The sequence below is a fragment of the Poeciliopsis prolifica genome, unplaced genomic scaffold (assembly GCF_027474105.1).
Source record: "Poeciliopsis prolifica strain line A6 unplaced genomic scaffold, Auburn_PproV2 SCAFFOLD004, whole genome shotgun sequence".
NCBI lineage: Eukaryota > Metazoa > Chordata > Actinopteri > Cyprinodontiformes > Poeciliidae > Poeciliopsis > Poeciliopsis prolifica.
The window spans coordinates 12,832,499-12,844,742 of record NW_026562379.1 but is presented as its reverse complement, the minus strand read 5'-3'; the positions used below and the strand labels follow the sequence as shown (position 1 = coordinate 12,844,742).

General features: G+C 37.2%; 1 protein-coding gene across 5 annotated transcripts in view; it reads right to left on the bottom strand.

Annotated features, from left to right (window-relative positions):
• Positions 1 to 569: 569 nt before the first annotated feature.
• The window catches only part of LOC129358925 (protein furry homolog), a 44,201-nt gene continuing 32,526 nt past the window's right edge, over positions 570 to 12,244 (bottom strand). For 3 of the 5 annotated variants that reach the window (XM_055028187.1, XM_055028186.1, XM_055028188.1), the window contains exons 44-62: positions 11,641 to 12,221; positions 11,434 to 11,531; positions 10,248 to 10,418; positions 10,020 to 10,160; positions 9,352 to 9,531; positions 8,570 to 8,734; positions 8,350 to 8,424; positions 8,094 to 8,264; positions 6,856 to 7,056; positions 6,226 to 6,369; positions 5,247 to 5,404; positions 4,958 to 5,165; positions 4,197 to 4,346; positions 3,998 to 4,096; positions 3,828 to 3,902; positions 2,519 to 2,536; positions 2,256 to 2,366; positions 1,959 to 2,164; positions 570 to 1,867 (exon numbers count right to left, since the gene is read on the bottom strand). In XM_055028187.1, coding sequence (XP_054884162.1) covers positions 1,609 to 1,867; positions 1,959 to 2,164; positions 2,256 to 2,366; positions 2,519 to 2,536; positions 3,828 to 3,902; positions 3,998 to 4,096; positions 4,197 to 4,346; positions 4,958 to 5,165; positions 5,247 to 5,404; positions 6,226 to 6,369; positions 6,856 to 7,056; positions 8,094 to 8,264; positions 8,350 to 8,424; positions 8,570 to 8,734; positions 9,352 to 9,531; positions 10,020 to 10,160; positions 10,248 to 10,418; positions 11,434 to 11,531; positions 11,641 to 12,221 — 3,211 coding nt within the window. In that variant the 3' untranslated portion in view covers positions 570 to 1,608. The remainder of the gene's footprint in view (positions 1,868 to 1,958; positions 2,165 to 2,255; positions 2,367 to 2,518; positions 2,537 to 3,827; positions 3,903 to 3,997; positions 4,097 to 4,196; positions 4,347 to 4,957; positions 5,166 to 5,246; positions 5,405 to 6,225; positions 6,370 to 6,855; positions 7,057 to 8,093; positions 8,265 to 8,349; positions 8,425 to 8,569; positions 8,735 to 9,351; positions 9,532 to 10,019; positions 10,161 to 10,247; positions 10,419 to 11,433; positions 11,532 to 11,640; positions 12,222 to 12,244) is intronic. The other 2 variants (XM_055028190.1, XM_055028189.1) reach the window with 1 other exon arrangement.

Genomic DNA, 12,244 nt, shown 5'->3' with positions numbered 1-12,244 from the left:
GCGCGCCGCATTCCGGAAGTCAAGTCGACTTCAGAATAAGAGACCGGAATTAAACTGTCCATTTATGATGTTAATTTTGACAAACACCAGCACGAAAAAGTTAAATATAATAGAAAATATTCAGTTGTATATTAAATACAATATAAATACTACGTCTAAAACAAGGATTCTTCAAGTGGTATGCTTCTTCTTTGCACCTTTCACAAAATATTAACAGTTTTACAGTAATTGTTCTGCTCTGGTTGTGAACAATTATTTACGCTGACTACAGGAATACTAATAAATATTTTTTTAATGTTTTTTTTAAATTATTATTTCGTACACTTTTCAGAATCAGTCAGTATTAAATTAATTGGTTAATTTAATGAACCAATTAAGGGGTGATGCATATTTCAAGTTATGTCAGGTCTTTTTCTTAATAATACTTCTCATTCTCCAATTTTTGTTTAGTTTTCTTACTTTTTTGGGTACTTCACAGCATCCTTCTTGGTCAGGCACAAAACAATCTGTGGAGTCCAAAATGTGAGATGCTTGTCTTCAAAAAAAAAAAAAGGACAAGAACATTTTGTTAACAAATTTAAGTTTTATTATGATCAGAGAACACAACAAATAATATGCTGCCAAGACTACAAGGCCAGAAGTTATAACAGCAAATGTGGAAGCTTTATAAATATGTAAATACCCATTTTGCGTGCAACGAAGAGTTTACCTTCATAAAAATACAATCTAATGAGCAAAGCTCTCATTTTTCTATTTACAAATCATCAGTCAAAATAATTTCTAAATATATACTTTCATACTATTTGTTTTAATGTGCATACATTATGCAAGCTTGGCAGGAATAACAAAGAAAACAAAACATATTTTTCTACAAATCTAGATAATATATTTTATCTCTTGCTTGAAATATAAATAATGAACATAATTTGCAAAAAGCTACTCAGTTAAAGGTACAGTAAGATATTTTTAGTAACAGATAAACCACCTGGGAGCTGCAGGTTTGACATTACAGTAGATTTGCACCATATCAGAATACTTTAACATGAACCACTCACAAATCAGAATCAATAATTCCATCTGTGACGGTCGTCATAATTTAATTCACGTACTCGAGCAGAATCAATACATTTAAACACACTCAAACACACACAAAGGACTCAACACAATAAAACAACAACTCATCCCTTTGCCCTCCTCTGACAGTGTTTTCCAATACATTCTTTCAACAGACAGAAAAGGTCTTCCACTTCAGTAAAGGATTGCACATTTTCCCTCGACAATTAAAATAATTAAAAAAAATAAAAATAAAAAAAAACTTGACTTTGGTATGTTGTTTGCTAAATGTTGCAGTTATTCATCTAAGCAGCATATATATGCCTAGTGACATTCTTTTATTTGTGCAAGAAAAGGATAATTTTGATACAACTGCTAACTGAATAACTGAAAAATGTTGCTGTATGTCCAGTCAAAAATGTTGATTCTCAGAGACAGAGAAGGATCAAAAGTTTGGGTCATTCTAAGCAAAAGAACTGAGTTCTGGTGAAAATCTGATACAACAGCAGCTGCCTCAAGCAAGGTAGTAAGGTTTGGAGCACTACCAAACCGCCATCAGAGAGTTGAGCCTGAAACCCTGGAGTCTGGGAGAAAAGCTGTAATGGTTTTGTAGCCGTGGGCCCGTCGAATCATGTCCCGAGTCTCACAGTTGAGTTCCATCAGCTTTAGAGAAATTTCAGTCAGATCTTGCTTTGAGCCCACCAGAGCAAATGTTCCCGTCTGACCCAAAGTTTGGTGTCTGAAGTAGATGTTCAGTAATGTTTGGATCTCATCCTCAGAGTGGCTGCCAAAGATGTCATTAGGCCACATTGTTCTGCAAGCAAACATCCATCTTTGCAATTAGGGTAAAATAACACAAGATATTTCCTGAATGAATATCAAAAAGAATGTTATACTTATCACACCTGCACTCACGAATATAGAGAATTGCTTTTGAAAACTCATTGTTCTTCAATCCCTCAAGGATGGCCTGCACAGCAGCTTCAGGGGAGCTCAGGATGGTCTCAGAGCAGGAAGTGTCAAAAGTAAAAATCTTCTCATTTGACACTGAGGCTGCTGCTGTTCTCAGGTTGCTCTTCAATTCATTTAGCTCTCGCGACATATTTGTAAGCTAAAAATTGGGAGAGGTTAATAATTTTACATAAGTTAGATGTTAATGTGCATTTAAATGTAAAAGACAATGAAAGGGAAACCACACCTACCTCTGGAATCGAGCTTATTGCATATACCTGCTCAATCAGCTTACAATAAGACTGAAAAAGCAGCAACAACTGAAAGTGGAGTTTGTAGAGCCTTTGACAGAGCTCCAGTTGCTGGAAGGAAAATGGTTTTGGATCAAACACAAACTTATAGTAGATCTTGAATGAGAAATTTTGAAAGATAATTGTGATGAAGTTGATATGAAAATAAATAGGAAGTTAGCTGTAAGTAAACAGAGAAACAAAAGAAGCCACTACAAACTTACAGCCAGAGATTCCATTCGCTACCAAGCAAGCATGTTACAAGGCAGAAGATAAGAAAAGAGAAAACCAAGGCCATGCAATTAAGATTTGTATAAGAAACTGAACAAAAACTATCTGAACAGTTTAACATGCTCTGAAAAATGAAGAATTGTGATTCAATGGTGTTTTGCGAAATAATTCTTGGAATTGTTTTGCATTTTGTCATGTTACAATCACAAATTTTATTGGAATTATATGTGCTAAACCAGCATAAAGTAGGACATAGTTGTGAAGAGAAAGAACAAGGCTTTAATTTCTTTGAAATAGAAACAAATTTAAGTCAAAATTTTCACTGATTTGTTTATTTTAGCACATAGCCTCACTCTGAAGATACCCTTCCTATGGATTGTGGTGGCACATTCATTAATTAAAACTGTCCAGTGAAAATCTAGACCTAAATACAAATGAAAATCTGTATACATTTGAACAATTTTGCATAGAAGAATGAAAGTGACATTATTACATGCAAGTGTAACATTGCTAGAGAAATACACTGAAGGACCTGCAGCTGTAACTCCAGCTGAAAAACTATCTACAAAGTATTGACCTAATGGGAATGATTAGAAATGCAAGCAACAGTTATAAGACCTTTCAAAAAGGTTTAAAAACATTGTAAAATTTTCTTTGTAGTACTCTATAAACTACTTTGTGTTGACCTGTCAAATCAAAAATACAAATAAAATACCGAGATATTTGTGTTTGTAACAGGACAAACAGTTCCAGGTGTTTGCTAACTTTTGCAAGGTACTCATGTGTTTAATATGAATGAAAAAAGGAGGGTGTTATCATATACTATTAGACAAAGTGAAACAAGCCAAACAAATGAACACGTTCATATTACAAGAAGTGCTTTGGAAAGTTAAGCATTAAATGGTGAAATGTTCTGATTTTAATTGTTTACATATGGATTAATGGAGGATTAATGGATCGTTTGCTGAACCATGCAGAGCAGAGCTGACAGTTATCACAATGCACATGACAGAGAAAGTAATCGATGTGGCATGCACTGATTTGAGGCTGAAACAAACTGAGTGACATAAAGAGGTAACACTCACAGAGCTACAGTAGCACACAGTAATCGTAATGCAGAAAGTACAATATGAAAGAGCAGATGAACAGAATCCAAGTTGTCTCAGTTATCTCCGGACAAAAATCTACTTTTTTGTATGAACAAAAGCCAAGGGCTTGAGGTAAGCCAAAGAGCAATGGAAATCTGCGTAAATATTATATTTTTTAATATGGTGACAGTGTCCTGAAATAAAAATGCTTTACTTTTTCTTCATGCTCCACTGGTTGGCATGCCACTGCAACCCCAGCAGGAAAGGTGGCCTTACAGCTATTCAGCCACTGTAATCAACAAAGACAAGGTGGTTGAGATTCAAACAGCATAATCACAAGAAACTGGTCAGATTAATTTTTTTAAATATAATTTATCTCCTTACAGTGAGAGCTGCCTCTTTTCTGTTGTTGTAAGTATCAAGATACTCTTGAAGTTCTAGGACACTGAATTTCATTTTTTCCAGAAATCCATAGGACATTATCTGTAGAAAAGACATTATTCTTTATTATTTAATTATTTATTTTTTATTTCAATCATCCAGCAGATGTGCATTGTTGAAAAAAGCATTTTGAGCTACTTACTGTGTCAGCATCAATAAACAGAGTTGGGCACTCAGAGCAAGATGCCAGGATCTCAGAAGATCTGAGAAACTTTGATCCTAACCCCCTCAAGCCATCACCAAGGTAACTCACAACATCACACGTCAAGGAACAAAATTTAGCTTGGATACTCTGGAAACCATTAAAAACATATTGACTGTAAAAATGATAGCTATTCAATTTCTTCAATATACAAGAAAAAAGAAAATTCTCATTTGTGAGTGAAATATGCAATATCTGATCTCAGCAGATTGGTATACAAAATATTTTTAAATTGACCTCTATTCAAAATATGGACACTTATTTCTTTTAACAGTTGATCATCCTGTTAATTTATTAACCTTAATCTGGATAGAATTTAGACGGAAGTATTCAGGTGTTTCTTTTTTGTGATGAAGACCATTCACTGGGGAGGTCAAGATTTTGCCCTTCAGGATGATTTTGAGTCAAAAAGACTGATCAGTTTCTGAAAATTAATACAATTTAAAATAGTCTAATAAAGCCACAATCTCATAATCCAAAATTCTTCAGAATTTCTTATTTTGCCTTCACATGCCCATTTGTGCTCCACTGTTTCTACCGGTTCATCTAAATTTATAAATAATTTTTTAAACTTCCACCTAATATAGCTCCTTATCAGTACCATAAACATGGACACAGAGTGGCACAGTTTATCCCTTAATTACAAACTGTTTGGATACAAAATGAAGATAAAAGCGATCCTTATGGAGAGATGATCATACCTGAAACAGTGATGAAAACACTTGAAATGTATAGACAGCACAGGAACCATCTGAGTCTGAGACGAGCTGGTTGAGGTGACTTCGCCAGGCCTCCTCTGCATTGTCACACACTGTTGGCTGGAAAGCAGCAAGAATGGCAGAGAAGAAGGGCGACGGCGGCGGTGAAGAACCGGACCCCAGCATGTCATCTTTCTCCTCTTCAGGAAGACTAAATGCAAAAATGGGGCAAATTTAATTTAACTTACTGAAAAACTGAATATTATGGTTGACTGAAGGTGTAATTGAGTACCTCGGTAAGCTGCAGTGTAAATCCAGCTCTTCCTTGTAGTCATGATGAGCCACATCCATACTCAAACTGTCTCCACATTGATATTCAGAAGGCAGTTCGCTAATAGAAAGAGACAGATCGTCCTCCTGGACATTACTGTCTTCATCCTCTTGTGACACCTCATATTGGAAAACAAAAGAGGGACATCTTCTTAGCTAACCCTGATGGTAACTAAATTCAAAGTGTAAATTAATATCAAAATGCATGCATACATTTATTTATTATTCCCTTTGTTATACTTCATTATTAAACAGATCATATCCTATTTAAAAAATAATTCACTAACCTTTCATCTGGACACTATGGTCTCTCCTTTTGATGTTTTCTTTAATCTTGTGAATTTTGTATGTATAAATTGTGCCAATTGATGAATAAATTATTAAATATTTAAACACAGCCATGATTATGGCCTTGCACAATGTTTTTTTTTTCTCAGACTGGCAATGTGTAAACCTTTCCTGACTGTTCACATGCCAAGAGTTTTTAGTTGTCCCTCAGAGCCACCCCCACAGAAGCAGCAGGTATACACATTGCCTCAAACAAGCAAAAGAAAGATTATTTCTGTTCTTTAACTCTTTAGACTCTCAACCAATTTCTGGCATGAATAAATAAAAGCACAAACTAGCCCACTGCCCAGAGAATAGCATATTGTCCTATTATAGATTTTAGTTCAATATTGTTATGCATGCAAATCTTTAATTAATTTAGATCAGCCCATGCTCTCTTCTTTAAAGACAGAAAAAGGCAGAAAACCCCCCATATGCATGCAAAATTATGTAACAAAGACCAAACCCAAAGCATATTTCAAACTTAAGACATTACACAAAACAATTTCACAGTAGAGCAACTATTTAGCAAAATTAGTAAAGAATTCCAGAATGGAAGTGCGGTAGGAGTTAGTGTTTCCGAGGATCTCAGACACTCTGAAGCCCTTATTCACCCGCTGCTTCGAGTCCTCTGAGAGTTGGACCTCGAAACTGGGATTTTTGGTGCCCAGAGGGGTTGAATTTGCAGAGGTTGTGTCAAAAGCGGCAGAGGAGGCGTCTGTGCTGCTGATCTCTGGTGTCGAAGAAAGGCTGACAGTCTGAAATGAGACAAGGACAGTGAAGTGAAATAAAAACAGATAGTATTCCATTCTTTTGATTATATTGCCAATGTTTGAATGGAACCCTAAATAAATATACTGCCAGCACTCTTTTACTTTACACAGTCTAAGAAAACTCCATTTACTCCAGTACTTTATCTGGCTTCACATGAACATAATTTTATATTGCACAAACAGCATATCTTTACATTTTAATAATTTTGAAGCTGCTACTAGACATCCAATAATATAAATAACGAGTACCAAAAAAGCATTATAAACACTTTTCAAAGTATGCCAATTACAGTCTACAGAGAAAAATCCTAATTGCCTGAATTGAACAGAGATTTAAAAGTTGTTTTTTAAAAATGTGAGATTTTTGTTTTATACAGATCTAAAACAAACAAAAATCATTAAAAGAAACAATTTAAAAGCCTTTGATTCATAAAGATTCAAAATTTGTGTTACATTAGCAAATAAACTTACTATCTGAGAGTGGGAGAGAATTTGGCTGGCCGCAAGCGAATCGTCCTCAGATGATTCATCCGAATCTTCATGGGTAATCTTACTGAGGCTGGGCATGCTGCTAGACAGCTGACTCTCCTCCAGAGGCTGCAGGTCACTTTGGTCCAAGCTGTCCATGGAATGGCGACGCACTCCCCAGTTGAAGTTGTCCACGGTCTCACCCTGCAACAGTAAAGCGTCTTGCATTGAAAAATATCAAGGTGGAAGGTCTTGGTTTGTTTTAACATGAATTAACCCAACGACATACATGCAAGTATTGTGCAAAACCACTAGCTGGGGGTCAAACTGTGTTATGAGCCTATCAAATTTTTGAATGAAGTTTACTGAAGCTGCAACTAAACACTTGAGGAAATAACACTGTGAAAATACTAACAGATTGAGTTTTTAAGACAACATGACTTTACAGATCTTCCAAAATCCAACAATTTTCCAAACAAATTGGTCAAATGGGAGATTTCAACCACCTTGGATGATAACCTCAGGTGATTTCTAACTTTTAATAACAAACCTATTCCACTTATTAATGTATACATTCCCACACTTTAGAGCAGGGGTGTCAACATCCAGTCCTTGATGGCCGGTGTCCTGCAACTTTTAGATGTGCCTCTGCTGCACCACACCTGAATAGAATAATGGGTCATTAGCAAAGCTCTGGAGAACAAGGAGGAGGTCATTAAGCCATTTCATTCCAGTGTTTTGTACCTGAGGCACATCTAAAAACTGCAGGACTGCAGCCCTTGAGGACTGGAGTTTGACACCCCTGCTTTAGAGGCAATGGGCTTGTTTCAAAATCAAACTTTTTTTTTGCATATTTCCTGAACAACATTCATAGATAAAATGTTTTTAGAACAAAAATGAAGAAAAGTTATTTCATAAGCTTCAGATACAGTGTGTCCAGTGCTTGCTCAAGTGGGTATAATGAGTTCTATGTGTTGAAAAACATGCATAAATATTCAGTATTTCTGCCATCAGTGTAGCAGCTAAATTACCCATACCCGAAAACCTTTGTTTTAATTATTATTATTTATGGCACGACAAGCAAATCTGCAACAAGAGAAAACTTACCTGCAGCTCCTAGATAGCATAAATAAGACAAGAAACAGAATCCTCATTACATACGTCAGGGAGTTGGGGTGAGACTGGCATCTTTATGCCTCTTCTAAAAATTTTTAAACAAAGCTAAGATGACTGTGACGCACCTCTCCGTCTTCAAGCTCAACATCCAGGAAGTCAAAGTCTTTGAAGACTCTGAACTGCTGCTCGGAGGTGGTGTCATCCATGTTCTCGAGCTCGCGGGTTCCCTCATCAGAGGACACCAGGCTGGGCTGGTGCTCTATCAGGTCCAGTTCTCCACAACTAGAGAAGATAACCTACAAAGAAAGGCTTCAGTCATTTTTACATGCATCAGAAAAAAGTCTATTCAAAAGTGATTCAATTTTTATCACTGAAAATTACCGAAGGATTTTTAGTGAGCCCCACTTCTTGTCCACAAAGTGACAACACATGCACCAGCTTTTCTCGTGTTCTTTTCTGCAGAAGGATAATGCTATTAACATTCAAATTTAGACCATTTTTTTCACATTGCAGATATGTATTAAATAGGTCCATGTATTGATCTAAACGCATCACCACATTTTTAGAGAAACCTTCCAGTGAAATAGGCTGACTTTTTTACCTGTGAAGACTGAGGCCTCTTCCAGCTGACTGGAACCAGGACATTGTTGGTGTTGGACCCAGAGGAGGTGGAGGAAGTGCTGCGGGTCACAGCTGTGGCCATGCTCCTCACATCGTGACCCGGGGAACGCTTCAGATCGTCGTAACGTCGACCGATCACTGGTGTCTAAAAGCAAACAAAAAGGTGCAGAAACAATTGATATTCAGTCTGGAAAAGCACAAAGGAGAAAAAGACCTCCTAGACTGTAATACTCCATGCCTTAGCTCCATAGAAACACCCACTTTGCCTGGTCTCTGAGGGATTCCAGATAAAATAAACAATATTTGATTGTTTTTATTTCAATTTTTGTGTAAAAACACAGATATTCTGAGAATTTTCGATTAAAAGTCTAATACACCTCGAGTGTGGAGAGCCAGTGCAACTCAGTGTATCACAAAACAGAGAAAAAGCAGCAGCAAAGATGTGACATCATTTCCTGCCATTCATAAACTAACATAAATAGCTCTCTGTTCTGTTCCCACACACACATCACTAACAACACTTGGCTAACTGTATTTACAATTTTAATGACTCGCAAGGGAATTTTACAACATTAAGTCTAACCAATAAGAAGGAGAAAAAATATTTTCTTTTCCAAAAGCAAACCACCTAAACAAAAAGCAAACTCAAGAAAATAAGGTTTGGAGGTTACAAGGCCAAAGGCAGACGCGTGTAAATCTTTTAAGGGGTCAGAGAAAGCTTCAAAATATGGTAAAAAGGAAAGGAAAGAAAGTGTGCTTCACCTCAGAGATATCAAAGTGAAAATCCAGAGTTTTCCCAGGTAAGGCTTTGGAAGAGCGGTCCCACATGCGACTGATGTCTTCATAGGAAAAGTCACTTTGTGGGAGTGAAGGCTGTACCAAACTGGCTGATCGGGAAACTACCAGCTTCAAGATGTTCAGCGCTTCCCTCCAATGGGCTGTCTACAGAAAACACACACATGCACGCAATGATTACTATGCAAGGCATACTTAAAAATATCATCAAAGGTCTTATTTTGTGTTCTTATGTGGCTCTATTTTTATACCAGAGGTGCTAGAGGCAATAAAATGCAGTATGAGAATAAACAGAGGCCTGGCCAGAGGCAGTCTGTTTATAGTCTGGGTGTGTCTACAAATTTACTGCACTGACACACAGGCAGCTTTTTTCCTCCTATTTTTATGAGCACTTACAGAAGGACCAGGGAATACAGATCCTCTCAGTCTTTCCACTATGTACAGCTCCTTGCAAAAGTCTTTTTTCTCCTCAAGCATGTTCACATTTTATGTTTTGTTGGAATTTTATGAGATGGACCAAAACACAGTAACAGTTTGTGTTTTGGTCAAAGCACAATTCACAATTTTCCTTCCATTATTAAATGGAAGGAAAATTCCATAAAAATGAAAATAGGCTCTGTATTTTTGCTGTTTACCTGCACAAACTTTTCAATTGTCTTGAGGACCTCAATGTTGAAGGGTTTGGCTTGAATGACACTCAGGTCCATGTGACTCAGGAGGCTGTAGATGATTTGTAAGAGTGTCTGCTGCATAGAGGGGAGACCCTTCTCTAACAGCTGCAACAACAGTTAAACAAAATTCAGCTCGTGTAGCGGTGAAATATATGATAGTAGCTGAGGGAGAAGAAATGATCAGCTGCACACCTCTGCCATGTAGGTGACCAGGTTCAGGGTGATGTCTGAGAAGGTTTCATGGAGATACCGACACACCACGTTGACCCAAGACAAGCAGTCTCGAGTGTAGGTGTGTGTTTTATACAAAGTCATGACGTGGGCGAGGTTAGACAGCTTGGCATTCTTCTCCTCAAGGCAAACCTGCAGAAAACAGCACAGGATATGGAAATATACAGTCCAATTATTGTATAACACTGGTTAGAAGTTTATAATACATGCATGGTTTATATATTTTGGACTTCAATAACAAATTTGAGCTATCCATTTAACAGGAATAGCGATAATACAACAAAAAGACATGATTATAGGTGCATAGATATTATTTCAATATGTATTTTATACACAGGCAAAATATGCATAAAGGCTCAAATATGTATAATAGCAATAATATTTAATCTAAAATGAATATCCCTTAGAACGTTGCAGGGAAACCCCTTTCTTTTTGTAGCCATCAATAATAAACAGAAAAAAATTTATATTTGATTATTCTTCTCACTGCAGATGGTAATGCTCACTTTTCCAATAGGATGGAGCTCATAGACATTCCCAAGGCTTCCTTTTGTCCACTATGTTTCCTTTAGATCCAGTTTTCATTGAATTGATGACATAATTATGGAGGTACATGTCTGAAATTTTCTGCTTCACATTTAATTAGGCAATTAGTTGAAAGGGACTCCCAATTTCAATGGGAGTTCTTAAAAGGTGATCGTCCCAAACACACATCTAAGTAGTTTTGGAACTGATAAAGTAGGCTGTCACTTAAGTTGTGGAATGGCCCCTACGTCAACCCAATTTAAAATTTTAAGACTGAGTTTAAATGCAGCCTGATTCAAAGAAGCTTCAATACTTCTGATAAGCAATGAGCCGAAAAGCATCTAAGAAATTAAACTAAATATTAGTGAAAGTGTATTTTTATATTTGAGTCCATCTGCATATTCTGATCCTAAGGTTTAGAGAAGATTGATAGGACATTCAAATTAGTGTATTTTTGTTTTTTACAAGTCATTGAAGTTGTTTGTTGTATAATCATTCGTTGTTAAAAAAAAGGGTAAAAATGCACAATTTATTGCTGAAAATAAATGCAACATTCATGCTGATGATGAATGAATGTAAACTGTTTCTGTAAATGTGAGGAAAAACATCAACAAGCCCAAACCTGAGCTATCTTCTCAGCAACATCTTGACAAAAAGGTGATGGTGCATCAAAGTTCTGCACAAGATGTGGAAGCAAACAGAGAACGTTCAAGGGAAAACCTGACAAATAGAGCAAAGAAACGTCATTTTAGATCTGCTAAAAAAAAGTTAATATCACTTGCAAGTACTTTCAAAAATCTTAAAATTATCTAATGAGCTCCCTTTTCACCTATGGCTTGTGATGTATCCACAACAGGCACTCTGGACACAGGTGTGAGTTGACAGAAGAGTTGTAGTGTGAGGTCCGTGGTGGAAGTGGATGTGAAGCCCTTTAACAGTAGCTGCTGGAGTCCAGTGAAACTGCTCCACTTCAGCTGGCTCTGGAGCTTCTCCAGCTTCTCCCGGTTCTCCTGCTTGTCCAGCGACAAGTTGGTCAGCAGTTTATTGAGCAGCCTTAGCGACATCTGATACTCAAACTCAAAGTCTGACTCCATCAGCGACACTGCCACCCAGAAGACGGTGGCCAGCAAGTTGCTGGGGTGGTTGATGCTCATTGGGTCGGTGGTGCTGTCTTTTGATGAAGACGAGCTTCGCATCCTGGCTAACAAAACCTGTTGTTCGCAGGCTTGGATGCGGTCCAGTGTGGCACTGCGAGGAGGATCTGAACATCTGTCAGCTTCTCCGAATTTTTTGGGAACAGAAGAGCTCCTCTGATGCCTGCTCCGTTCTTCTCTCCTCAGGCTGAGCTGCCCTGTGCTCTTTCTGTTTGACAGCTGTTTAAAACTGGTAAGGAAATCTGGAGAGGATGCTCTGCAATTCAACAAACAGTGCAA